At 37.4% G+C, this 12,928-nt stretch overlaps 1 protein-coding gene across 2 annotated transcripts; it reads left to right on the forward strand.

Annotated features, from left to right (window-relative positions):
- Nucleotides 1-3,831: 3,831 nt before the first annotated feature.
- Nucleotides 3,832-11,438, forward strand: LOC307159755 (uncharacterized protein). Of its 2 annotated transcripts, XM_079873325.1 has the most exons (7): nt 3,832-4,331; nt 4,545-4,655; nt 5,703-5,810; nt 7,620-7,811; nt 8,044-8,200; nt 10,342-10,530; nt 10,801-11,438. In XM_079873325.1, exons 1-7 carry the CDS (start codon nt 4,151-4,153, stop codon nt 11,000-11,002), a joined length of 1,140 nt encoding a protein of 379 aa, XP_079729451.1. In that variant the 5' UTR covers nt 3,832-4,150; the 3' UTR covers nt 11,003-11,438. The 2 variants fall into 2 exon arrangements, with proteins under 2 accessions (XP_079729451.1, XP_079729452.1); XM_079873326.1 differs by lacking the exon at nt 5,703-5,810 and having other exon boundaries at nt 4,060-4,331; nt 10,801-11,432.
- Nucleotides 11,439-12,928: the final 1,490 nt, after the last annotated feature.

Below are 12,928 nucleotides of genomic sequence, written 5' to 3' on the forward strand. Positions count from 1 at the left end.
CAAATCTACATTTTATAATAATAATAATAATAAATAAATACATTTTCGAAAACTACATTTTAGAATAATCTCTGGCTTTACCCTCTCTGAAGTTTACCCTCTTTAACTTAAAGGTCCCATATTGTACACCTTTCTGAAGTTTTATTTTAGGTTTTGATGTCCTTAAGAATATATATTTGCGGTATTTACCAAAAACCATCCCAATATATTTTTACAGCTCCTTTCTCAGGAGCTCTGCTAAGAGCAGGTCGATTTTGGCATTTCAATTAATATTCATGAGCCTCTCTTCTGATTGGCCTGTTGTTTTCGCACGGCCAGGCCAACAGGTAACTAGGGTCATGTATGCTGTAGCCTGCTGTGGCTTGGTGATGCTCATAAGTAAGTAAATAAAACACCTGTATTGATGGACATTGCTGAGGGAAATGTTATCCGGCCTTATGTTCGAGCCGGACTCAGACCCCGATTCGGCGACGACAGGAGACTGTTGGGGGGCTGTTGAAATTGGGGGAGGGGGCTGTTGAAATTATTTCAGAGAGTTAAATTAGAATAGAACAACATGTAGGTAGCAACGTTTAAAAAAAAAAAAAAAACTTCATGTAGGCTAGCTAAAACTGATCTTTGATTCTCATACTAATTGCTCATATGCCTCTGGACACAGAAGGATTACATTGGCATTTGATTGAAATGTAACATCTATGCAAAATAATCCTTGAATCATTTTTTTTAAAGCCATTCCCGCTTCGAATATGTGATTGTGTATTGTCAACAATAAGCATAAAAATATTCTGCATTTCCATTTTGTAGCGTGGATCATTCGTTGCAACATTTAAACTGTTCTCATCTACTTGACAAAATCATTTATGCTATTGCCCACCGACATGCTTTTAAAGCCGCTGTCATCCATTTTTTTTTTTTGGCCTTCAAACACCTTAAAATGCACATGTAGCCTACTTTATGCAGGCTGTGTACATTTGTCTGTAGATTGACTGTTTTGAAACTTATATGGTAGTTTCATAGCCCCTAGACCTCTGTTATCATGAAAAAAGCCAGAAAATTTCAGTTTTGTCAATATGGGACCTTTAATGCTGTTGAACTGAAAGTACGAAGCAAACTATTTGCTAAAATAACCACAATATTAACAGCAACACTGAAGAGACTAACCCTGTGCATTTTGATTTTGATGCATGATATTCTAGTCGGGAAGGATTTAAGCCTATGATCACTGTTCTTACCAAATCAGGTGCCAGGAGCCCGTTGTAATCCTATACAAGGTAAAAATAAAAGGATATCTTGTCGAGAAGACTAGTAATAATATCCACGTTAATCAGATATTGGTTGTGTCCGAAATCGCCCCTATACCCTCATATCAATATCAATACCCACTAGTGGGATATATGAATAAGTGCACTCAATAATGTCCACAATGGTTTCGGACACCCAAATGGCTGTTCCCTCAAATAGTACCCTATTTAAAGTCTCTATGAAAAGTTTTTTGGCTTTTAGTATGAATATGTTAGCCTTACTGTTATCTAGTGTGCTCCAAATCAATGACAAAATTCGCATTTAGAAGACCCAACCCAACGTTGAAAATGAAAATCAGGTTGATGTCAGAATCCAACGTCAGATTGACGTCAATCTCCAACGTTGGACAGACATTGTATTGTGGTTGAAAATGAAAATCGGGTTGACGTCGGAAACCAACATCAGTCGGGTTCTGACTTCAACCTGACTTTTATTTCCAACCAAAATCCAACGTCTGTCCGACGTCGGATGGTGACGTCAATCTGACGTCGGTTTCTGACATCAATCTGACTTCGGGTTCTGATGTCAACCCAACTTTCAATTCCAACCAAAATCCAACATCTTTCTTACTTTCATTTCCAACTAAAATGCAACCCCTGCAACCAAAATCATGACTAACGTTACTACTTTCTAATCAAGGACCTTGACAGAAATGTAGTGGAGTAAAAAGTACGATATTTGTCTTTCAAATGTATGAAGGTAAAGTAAAAAGTTTCCAGAAAAAAAACACTCAAAAAGTGTACTTAAAGGGATACTTCAGGATTTAGCATTAAGCTTTGTATCAGTAGTGTTTTCGAATTACCGTGCTTTCCTCCCTCGTGTCCCCCTGAGATGAGAGATTTATGTATTTTTTTGTCTGGAAAAAATCCTCCGATGACGCAAAAATCGTCATTTTGCGATCATTTTACTGATCAGCCTCGTCCTGCTCGCCACAGTAAACATAATGAATGGCGACTGTAGAACGCAAAAGCCGAATCCCGGACATTTTGGGTGATCTCGAAATCTCAGGCAGACTCGATAGACTCGACTAGTAGCCTAGTCTTGTTGTTTAACTGCGCGCTCTTACCGGTAGGCGTGGCTTGGGAGTGGCCTCATAGAGCAGCGAAGCAAGTGCATTCTGGGAGTTGTTGTCTTTCATCCACATAAGCCAAAAATACATTTTCTGGCTTTTCTCAGTCTAGAAGGCTCCAAATTCAAAAATAATTTCACATTTCTACTACATAAATGACCCATTTTAAATACACATTCATCTTTCCAGAGGTGAAGTATCCCTTTAAGTACAGTATTCAAGTAAATGTACTTTGTTACTGTACACCTCTGGGTGCCACTGTTGTCTAGTCTAAATGTTAGTCTGGAGTCCTGTCAGTGATTTAGTACTTTTAGAGCATTTTAAATGTAAAAATTTACTGCTGTGCCAAGCTGAAAGTAGGTAAGGAGTACTGTGTGAAGAGTAGAAAAAGTGACTTAAGTATGGATCCTATAGCAATTGTTTTAAACAAATCATCCTTGATATAGGCCTATGACTATGACTTTTAGTTCCTTCTTTTCATAATGTCTAGATATCAGAAAAATATCCAAGTATCTCTTAAAAGCCAGAGAAGCATCTTTACAAGATTTGAATCCTGTTTCACCAAAAAAATTATTGCATGGAAGCATCTTAAAGCTTAAAGGATTACTAGGGCAGATGCTTAGTAATTATTTGACATCCATGGCCAGATTAACTACGTGTGCCATCAGGACATGTGACATGTGAGAAACACAGCATTCATCAACAAACAAGTACAAAATTAGTGTTCCAATACTTAAAAAATTTAAAAGATGCAACAAACTCACTGAATGCAGCTGAAAACATTGGAAGCTGTTATTTGATTGTGTCTCTACACATCCTGTGGCTACCCTGTGATTTATCAAACATTCATAAGGCATTCTACAGGAAGACAGACCATAGATGGGGAAAAAAGAAAAAGGAGCTGCATTGAATGCATATCCGAAATACTGATATATATAAATCGTGACACTGTTACCACGGTTTCAGTGTTATGCAATGAGGAAACCTCCCTATAGCATCCTTCTAACACTTCCCACGCAGTCTAACAGGCTCCCTGCACTGAGATTGAAACCCACTGCGCTCATCCAAGTGAACAGAATTCATTCAACCGTACTGGTGTTGGGTCCACGTGCAATCTATAAACACCATCTGCTGCATCACGCTCTGTTTATACACACACGTTTATTCTGATTTGGGGTGCTCAAGAAATTGTGAGGCATTATAAGTCAACATGTTGATTTGAGTATAATATGCCGTGTGCCTGCAGATTGTGGCTCTCTTTTCATTCTCTCAGCAGATATGGGACAGAGGCTCACATGCACATAGCCACATGCCCTGATTCACCCTCGAGTGTCCCGAGAGAGTGAGAGAGCGTGCACGAGTTACTGGAGAGAAGAGATCGGGGATTTAAGAGTGCACAAAATTACATCCACACGTGCACTTCATGTTATGTAAGACCCTTGACTGCCTCACTGTATGCTGTAGGATAACAGCAGCAGTGAGCGGACAGGCAGAGCAGATGCTGTGTACACACACAAGGAAGCCTATGCTTAATACAGCAGGAGAAACAGAGAAGGAGCTGCCATATTTAGGAGCTATGGGCATAAGCTTGGATGAACTAAGGTTGGATGAGCTTGGATATTCACAGACACCTTTAGGAAAAGAAGCTATTTGTGATATTCCTTCACCTGGCACTATGAATGGATTATAATCAGTGATGTTTAGCGTGCTACACGGAGTATTGTGATCACCTCAGGACATATCTACTCTTTGTGCTGCGGCCCCTGGTGGCCTTTGATCATGACTTCAGTGTGGTCTTTGTTGTGGGTTGTGTGTGGATTGACGGTGTGGTTTCCCCACACTCACGCAACCTCAGAGAGACCCAATCTGCTCATGACCACCTCTGATCCAACCACTGATGAGCAATCAATCAATCCAGAACATCAGACTGAACCTACAGATCCACCCAGCAACAACACAGGTAAGAACAATTGACAGACAGACAGATAGATAGATAGATGGATGGATGGATGGATGGATGGATGGATGGATGGATGGATGGATGGACAGATGGATAGACAGACAGACAGACATACATTATGTGACCAATATAAATTGTTCTGCAACAGTACATGGTGTGTGGAGCTACAAAAACTTGTGGGTTGTGAATGGACTGATTGTGTTATTCACGCAGCCTCAGTGAGACCCAATCTGCTCATGACCACCTCTGATCCAACCACTGATGAGCAATCAATCAATCCAGAACATCAGACTGAACCTACAGATCCACCCAGCAACAACACAGGTAAGAACAATTGACAGATAGATAGATGGATGGATGGATGGATGGATGGATGGATGGATGGATGGATGGATGGATGGATGGATGGATGGACAGATGGATGGACAGACAGACAGACATACATTATGTGACCAATATAAATAGTTCTGCTTGCATGACATTCCAGATTCAGAATGGAGCCAGATATGTGTTAAAGCCCAGAATTTGTCAATTAACACTAGATTTAAGCTGATCCAATATAACTGTGTAATGCGTATGTCACCCCTGAAAAGTTAAACAGGTTTAACCCGGAAATCCCAGATATCTGTTTTAAATGCCAAAAATATAAGGGAACATTCTTCCACTGTATCTGGGAATGTGAGGTGATCAAGACATTCTGGCAAAAAGTGACAGCACTAATTTCTTCAATTATTTCAAAACCAATTCCAATGACCCCCGAAATATGTGCTTTGGGTTTAATTCCTGTAAGTCTACCATTATCAGGTTATCACACTAAAATGATTGACATTAGTTCTTGCAAGACGTTTAGTAGCATTTTACTGGAAGAACACAGGATTTCCATCCATTGATCATTGGTTAAAAGATCTGTCACACTGTATTGCATTGGAAAGAATAACCTACAGTATAAAGGGCAAACTAAAAGATTACCATAAAATATGGGATCTTTTTATACATTTTCTGGAAAATAACCAAATATCGATACAGGCAATATTAGATACCTCTCACTCCACTGATTGATATGTGTATATATGATGTGCTTATGTATTTGAAAATATGTGGACATGTCTATCTTAGCCTTTGTATAATAACTTCTATACCAGTGTAACTGATTTTTTGGATGCTGAGGGTGAGGGTCGGTGGGGGTGGGAAGATAGTTAAAATATATATAAAATGTTTTGTTTTTTGGAAATGTTCTTGTTATGCTCCATGTTTTTTAATAAAAATATGTAAAAAAAAAAAAAAAAAAAAAAAAGTTCTGCAACAGTACATGGTGTGTGGAGCTACAAAAACTTGTGGGTTGTGTGTGGACTGATTGTGTTATTCACGCAGCCTCAGTGAGACCCAATCTGCTCATGACCACCTCTGATCCAACCACTGATGAGCAATCAATCAATCCAGGACATCAGACTGAACCTACAGATCCAAGAAATAACACAGGTAAGAACAACTGACAGACAGACTGACTGACTGACTGGATAGATAGATAGATAGATAGATAGATAGATAGATAGATAGATAGATAGATAGATAGATAGATAGATAGATAGATAGATAGATAGATAGATAGATAGATAGATAGATAGATATTAACATTAATTAATGGTTCAGATAACATATTTTGAGTTTCTATTTATTAAACAAACTTTTTTTAAGTTAAATCAGCAATAATTTTTTTTACAGTATAGATATTGTATATAGTTTACTATTTATATATTATTTTTGCACTAAGTATACTGTGTTTCTATTTAGGCATTACTTGTTTATACTTGAAATATACCTTTAACTGTATTTTAACTCTTTCCATTTTAAAAACATTTTATTCTAGCTTCATGCATCCTTTTTTTATCAACTTTTTTATCTTTTACCCACAACTTGAATGTGGGTAAGTTTCATAAAAAAAAAAAATGTAAAAAAAAGCAACAATTTAAACAAAAAGTGGAGAAAATCTCATTTTTGTCAAAGACTACGTCTGGATGGGAATCAGAACGATGATCAAAACATAGATGGAGTAGATCGAGTCCATCAACACCCCCAAAGCTTCACAGTCAGTAACCCTTCCTTGGTCGACACTTCATTCGGTCACGTTAGGCAGTTTTGAACATATATGCTGTTTAATGTTTGATGGTTTACATGTGCGTAAGCAATCTTCTATCACTTGTTTCTTCTTCTACACCTGTGTTTTGATCCGAAAATTCTGTACTCTTTCAAAAGATGCGTGAAAAAGTGTTTAATAACCGACTCAATCAAAAGAGTAAACACAACAAGCCAAGTTCACTTAGAATATATGAATTAATTATACTTTTAAGAATATCTCGATCAATAGATTTAGTACAAGTATAGGCCAAATATACATCATTATAAAATAGAATAGACTTATTTATAAATAGATTTAATTATACTTAAATATGCAATTTTAAGTATATTTCTCTGAGAAGTACATAAAAAGTAAACTGAAAGTATACTTTCTTATTTATTTATCTTAAAAGAAGTATACAAATAGCACACTTGAATAAACTTCTTTTTCATAATTTTTCAGATACAGAAGGATGAATATAAATAGAGACAGATATTAATAGATGGATAGACAGATACGAATGGATAGACAGACAGATATATGGATAGACAGATACAATTGGGTAGATAAGACTTTTAGCACTTACTATATAATTTCTCCTGACCTGTGCTCAAAAAACTCTGACATGTCAGTGGATGGCCTAAGTGCACTTTCAAAGGTTTTTAATAATAGGAAAACTGTGGAATTAATCAATATTTGATAAAGGGCCTCATCTTTATTTAATCAGTTGCTTCTCCAGAAACATGGAGAAACTGGAGGGAGGAGTATTTGATAGTGAGCTGGGATCATGGGACAAGAGGCTGGATAGAGAAGACAGTCACTGATATGCCGGCACTGATTCAAAGCAACATATACTCACAGAACACCATGCAAATACAAGACAGACATTTACACATTAATGAAAATTCACTGTGGTTTACCACAGGATACAAAGATGGGTGAGATGTCTCGCTGCAAAGGAAACATGCAAGCAAGATGCATGAGGCAGAAAAAAAAAATCTATAACATTATGCAAAACAACTGGAATGATACAATCATTCTCCACAGAAGGTTTATTCTAGTAGTTTTAGAACTAACTAAATTTACAGAGTATAACACATCACAGAATATTCAAAGTCTTTGCTCTCATCTCATCTATCTACATGTCTATCTGTCTGTCTGTGTTCCTACAGGGCTTGCGTGTATTTCTGTGCTTCCCCCACGACGGGGATCCTACTACGTGGAGCACGGCACAGGGGTGTCCGTGGGCTCTATGCTTGTGTTCTGGTGTAAGGAGGGCTACCAGCTGGTTGGCCATGAGAAAATCACATGCATCCTGCATGCAGGCGTCCCACGGTGGAGCAGCTACCTGCCAGTCTGTGAGAGTAGGGCAGCCATTCAATTACACTTTATGGAAAGAAATGTATCCTAATGATACTAATAAAAAAGCATAATTATTATTTTCATTGCCAACTTTGCTTATTTCCCCCAAATGTAAGCAAATATCTGAATTTAAGAATTGTAAGAACATTTCTTTCTAAAGAATATTTACAGTTTCTCTCAGTTTTAATATAACTGGCCATCATATCTGTTGAAACCAACACTATTTTTTTTCAGGTATCCCTCGGCCAAATGACCAGGGACTTCGCGTTGCTTTACTGGTGTCTGTAGTGAGCGGGGTCGTCATCTTCGTCATGACTGTGTGCTTCATCGTCTGCTGTTGTCAAGAGCGCATGAGCAAAAAGAAGGAAAAGCATCGGATGGGCAGAAGCAGGTCAGTCACTTTAATAATTAAAATAACCTTAAAGATCATTTTATTAAAATTCATCAAAATCATTAAAAAAGAGTGGTGTCTTTCAATAAAATACATACATATCACTTCAAAGCAGCTTTACAGAAAGTGCATGAGTCCATATTACAATTTAGAGTGTTCTGTTATCAGAGGTAACAGTCTAATTTATGTATTCCAGAAATGTACAGTACATATAAAAAAATCACAGTTAGCTAAAAATGTATTAATTTATACAATGTAATAATTGAATGCAGATACAATGAGTTCATTGAAGTAATGAATACAAATGATTATGACATTTAGAAAATATAGCACTGGTACATGTTGATTCAGAGTTTGCATCATCTGATAAACAAAACAAATATATATTAGCTCCAGAAAGTATGCGGACACTTCGGCTACACTTAAATATGAATGTATAATTGCATTACAGATCAAATTATCAAATCAAGTGGCATTCATTTTAAATATAGAAAATGATCTTAAATATGTTTGTCTTAAATTTGACAAAAAATGTGTTTGTTAGCGTTTAAATAAAGGCAAAGTTAAGACTCATTTTCTGGACACTTTCTGGTTGTCAAACATTAGGGAACTGAATTCATTCATCCATTAGAACGACCTTGACTTCTTGGTGAAATGAATTAAAAACAAATGGTTTGTTCTTAGAAAATACTACCATCATTAATTAGCTTTTATAAACATGCCTTGCCTTATATAACATGCCTTGCCCTGGACCACAAAACCAGTCACAAAACTGAATAAATAAGCTTTCCATTGATGTATGGTTTGTTAGGATAGGACAATATTTGGCCAAAAATCTATTTGAAAATCTGAGGGTGTAAAAAAATCGAAACATTGAGAAAATCGCCTTTTAAAGTTGTCCATTTATGTTCGCGATTATGCTGCATTCACTCACAAAAATAAAAGTTTTATTTATTTAAGATAAGAAATTTACAAAATATCTTAATAGAACATGATCTTTACTTATTTACTATATCCTAATGTTTTTTGGCCAATAATTTTGACCCATACAATGTATTGTTGGCTATTGCCACAAATATACCTGTGCTACTTGTGACTGGTTGTGTGATCCAGGGTCACATTTGTAAGTGCAAGTTACTTTCAGTTAAAACCATTTTAGTCTGGGCTTAAAGGGATAGTTCAATTTGAAATTAAATTTTGGTATGTTTTAGCTTACCTCAAGGGCATCCAAGATGTAGGTGTCTTTTTTTCTGCAGTAGTTGCAATTTTGATATTTTTAGGTCAAACCGTTCTTGTCTGTCAGTCCTTTAATGCAGGTCTGTGGTCACGGTCTCAAAGAGCATGCACAGAGTCCAGATTAAAACAATTCCCCATCGTCCAAATTAAACAATTCCCCATCGTAAGTACACATTGATGGCCTAAGACACGAAACGAGCGGTTTGTGTGAGAAAACGAACAGTATTTATATAGTTTTTACCTCTTATAACACAGCCACGTCCAAGTGATCTGAGGGCGCGGGCGCTTCCTGCTGTGTGACGTGTGCGCAGACTGTATTATAGAGATATATTTACACTAGATGTCGCATTAAAGACATTCGTTCCAATGAACTGCCGTAGCCAAGGCGACATCTATATCTATGCACCAGTCTGCGCACACGTCACACACCAGGATGCGCGCGCGCCCTCAGATCACTTGGACGTGGCTATGTACAAGAGGTAAAAACGATATAAATACTGTTCGTTTTCTCACACAAACCACTCGTTTCGTGTCTTAGGCCATCAATGTGTACTTACGATGGGGAATTGTTTAATTTGGACGATGGGGAATTGTTTTAATTTGGACTCTGTGCATGTTCTTTGAGACCGTGACCATAGACCTGCATGATATGACTGTCAGACAAGAACGGTTTGACCTAAAAATATCTAAATTGAAACTACTGCGGAAAAGAAGACACCTACATCTTGGATGCCCTTGAGGTAATCTAAAACATACCAAAATTTAATTTCAAAGTGAACTATCCCTTTAAGCGTTATCTGTAAAACTGGTGGATACTGTGTTTTAAAGTTATAATGATGCACTTTTTTTTTTTTTTTTACAATCATAATACTAAATTTGTTGGTACTGTCTTTGTTCACCTTTAGGAGAAGAGAAACACGGAGCTCTAGGACACGGAGGAGCCCGTCCTGGTTGGAGAGAGAGCAGCTAGACTGGGAGGCATTCCCTCCGCCTAAACTTTTCAGCCTGTCCCAGCGTCTTGACCGACCGCTGCCTCCTGGAAGTCCTGTTTATTCCGAGGTCATCAGAGCCTATGAGAACAGAGGGTATGAGAGGTAAGGAAAATCATTGTAAAATATATTTGTTTATTTAGCTGATTTCTCCCCACATAGACTCACAGTACACTTACAACAGGAATAGCCTCCCTTCTTGTCGTGCCTCTTACGTGTATTGAAACCCACAACCCTTGCCCACTCGCTACATCCACACCACATTTTCTACTATTATGTAATATTTGGGAGGATGTGTAAAGCCATAAGACCTATAAGAAGTGCTTCAGTTTCTATGATTTTATACATCACTAAATTCTCTTTCTTTCTACACAGGAGTCAAGAGAGTCTGCTGAGAAGCCCCAATACCACATACCCTACATACCACGCCAACAGCCAAATCTACCCAGCCCTTGTGTTCCAGAGGGTTCAAAACGAGCCAAACCCCTCCACTTCTTCTACCACCCCAGTTTACGTACAGATTTCTACACCTCCCAAAAACAAGACCCCACACGCTCCGTCCGTCACCCACCCATAGACATGCAACCATTAATCGACTTTCTCATCAGCAGCACTGAATGTGGCCAAGACAATACAAACAACACTGCACAGATATAACTGGTCAGCGTAACCAGAAGCACTTTGATATTTTTAATGTTGATGATATCGTTTAATATCTGCTATATTGTATATATATCTTGACCTGGTTTTTCTTATCAAATCTGACAACTGATAGCACCATACCTAATAAGAAAACAGAAAATAAGAGCAAAATCTTTTTGTTTTGCACATAGTAGTTTGCTTGTGGTGGCTAACTACCACCCATTTTCATAATATTATATTCATAATGTGTTGTAAAGAAGCGGTATGTACTCTTGATTAGAGTTTATACATCTGTTAACTTAAAATCTATCTGTAAAATTTGCACTTTAAATGCACTGATTCATTTGTAATAAACTGTTGGGTCGATCTGTTTTCCTTTTGCCTTTAATTGAGTCCAGATGCCCTCGTCGATTTGGGTAAAATTTGCTAAATGTGTTTTTTCGAAACCAGAAATGGAAAATCTCTAATTTTCATTGGGTTGTGGACAAAATGCGCTCAATGTACCAGCACAGAAATTCAAATAATTGTATTTAAATTACATTCACAAAACAGAACAAGAACTGATATATTTAAGATCTGTCAAGAAGAGAGAAGGACAGCGAACAATAAAATTGATCTTATAGCCTGAAAAGGTCAGTTTATACATCTCAACATTTTCAGTAACACTTTCACAACTTATTTTATTTGATCTTGTTTATATATTTAAATATATATTTATTATTTGTGTGTGTGTCTATAGACATTCAAAAATGTAGGTTCAGTAAGATTTTTTATGAAAGAAATCATGACTTTTATTCAGGAAGGACGCCTTAAATTGATCTAATTAAATTGTTTAGAACGATTTCTGAAGGATGTTCATGTGATACTGAAGACTTGAGTTCATTTTAAAATATATAAAAATTGAAAACAGTTATTTTAAATTGTAACAATATTTCACAATATTACTGTTTTTAGATGAGAGTTTAAATGCATTTTTGCAATATATTTGCCTTGTATTTGTAATTCAAGCCATTTTCTCTATAGTGCTCAATCAACATGACAAACAACATATCAAATGGAACCAATACACACACAATCTACAGTAATACAAGCAATCTTCCGTTGTTGATTCTTACCATTGTGGATAAGTGCAATGAAAAAGATTATTCCTGTGTTCGCTTGCCACTGGAAATCTTCACTCTCGTGGTGGGTCTCCCAACTAACTTGGCTCTACTATGGCTGCTGGTGAGGGGTGAGAAAGCTTTGTCACCTTCTGAAGTTTCGGGGCTCAATCTTGCCGTGCTGAACATACTCTACTGTGTCAGTCTTCCTCTTTTTATGTACAATTCTCTGACTCAACCCACTGGAACGCTTCTCATAGTTTCTGAGGCCATCTCTATCCTCAACATAATCGGCTGTCCTCTCCTCTTGACCAGTATGTGTGTGGAGCGCTACTTTGCCGCAGCACATGCAGTCCTGTACATGAAACTAGGGAGTAAATGGGAGCATCGTGTTTTCTGCTCGGCTGTAATCTGGATCTTAACTTTAGGCATTGCACTGATTGCCTACCAAGAAAGGCTCCCTAAAATAGCTCTGTACTTGTCAATGATCCTTGATGTTTCCTTACTGATAATGCTTGCATGTCTAATGGGCATTGTGTGTGCACTCTCCAAAAAAGGTCCAGGTGAAGGGCAAACTGGTGGCTCATCCATAAAAAACAGAGCACTTAAGAATACCTTATTGATTCTAATCCCAACGGCTGTAATCTACGCACCTCTCCTGGCTATAGCCCCTTACATGCTCACACTTAAGTATAAAGAAGTTAGTGACTCAGACTGTTTGATCTTGAATCTGATGAATGCCTTTCCCAGTCTTGGGGCTT

Source organism: Squalius cephalus (genome assembly GCF_949319135.1).
Source record: "Squalius cephalus genome assembly, chromosome: 6".
Taxonomy (NCBI): Eukaryota; Metazoa; Chordata; class Actinopteri; order Cypriniformes; family Leuciscidae; genus Squalius; species Squalius cephalus.

Bases quoted from the DNA above. Each gene is read 5' to 3' on its own strand.
- LOC307159755 (XM_079873325.1), top strand. From the start codon at position 4,151: ATGACTTCAGTGTGGTCTTTGTTGTGGGTTGTGTGTGGATTGACGGTG. The intron at 5,811-7,619 runs GTAAGAACAACT...GTGTTCCTACAG, and splicing joins AGATCCAAGAAATAACACAG to GGCTTGCGTGTATTTCTGTG. The intron at 7,812-8,043 runs GTAGGGCAGCCA...ATTTTTTTTCAG, and splicing joins CTACCTGCCAGTCTGTGAGA to GTATCCCTCGGCCAAATGAC.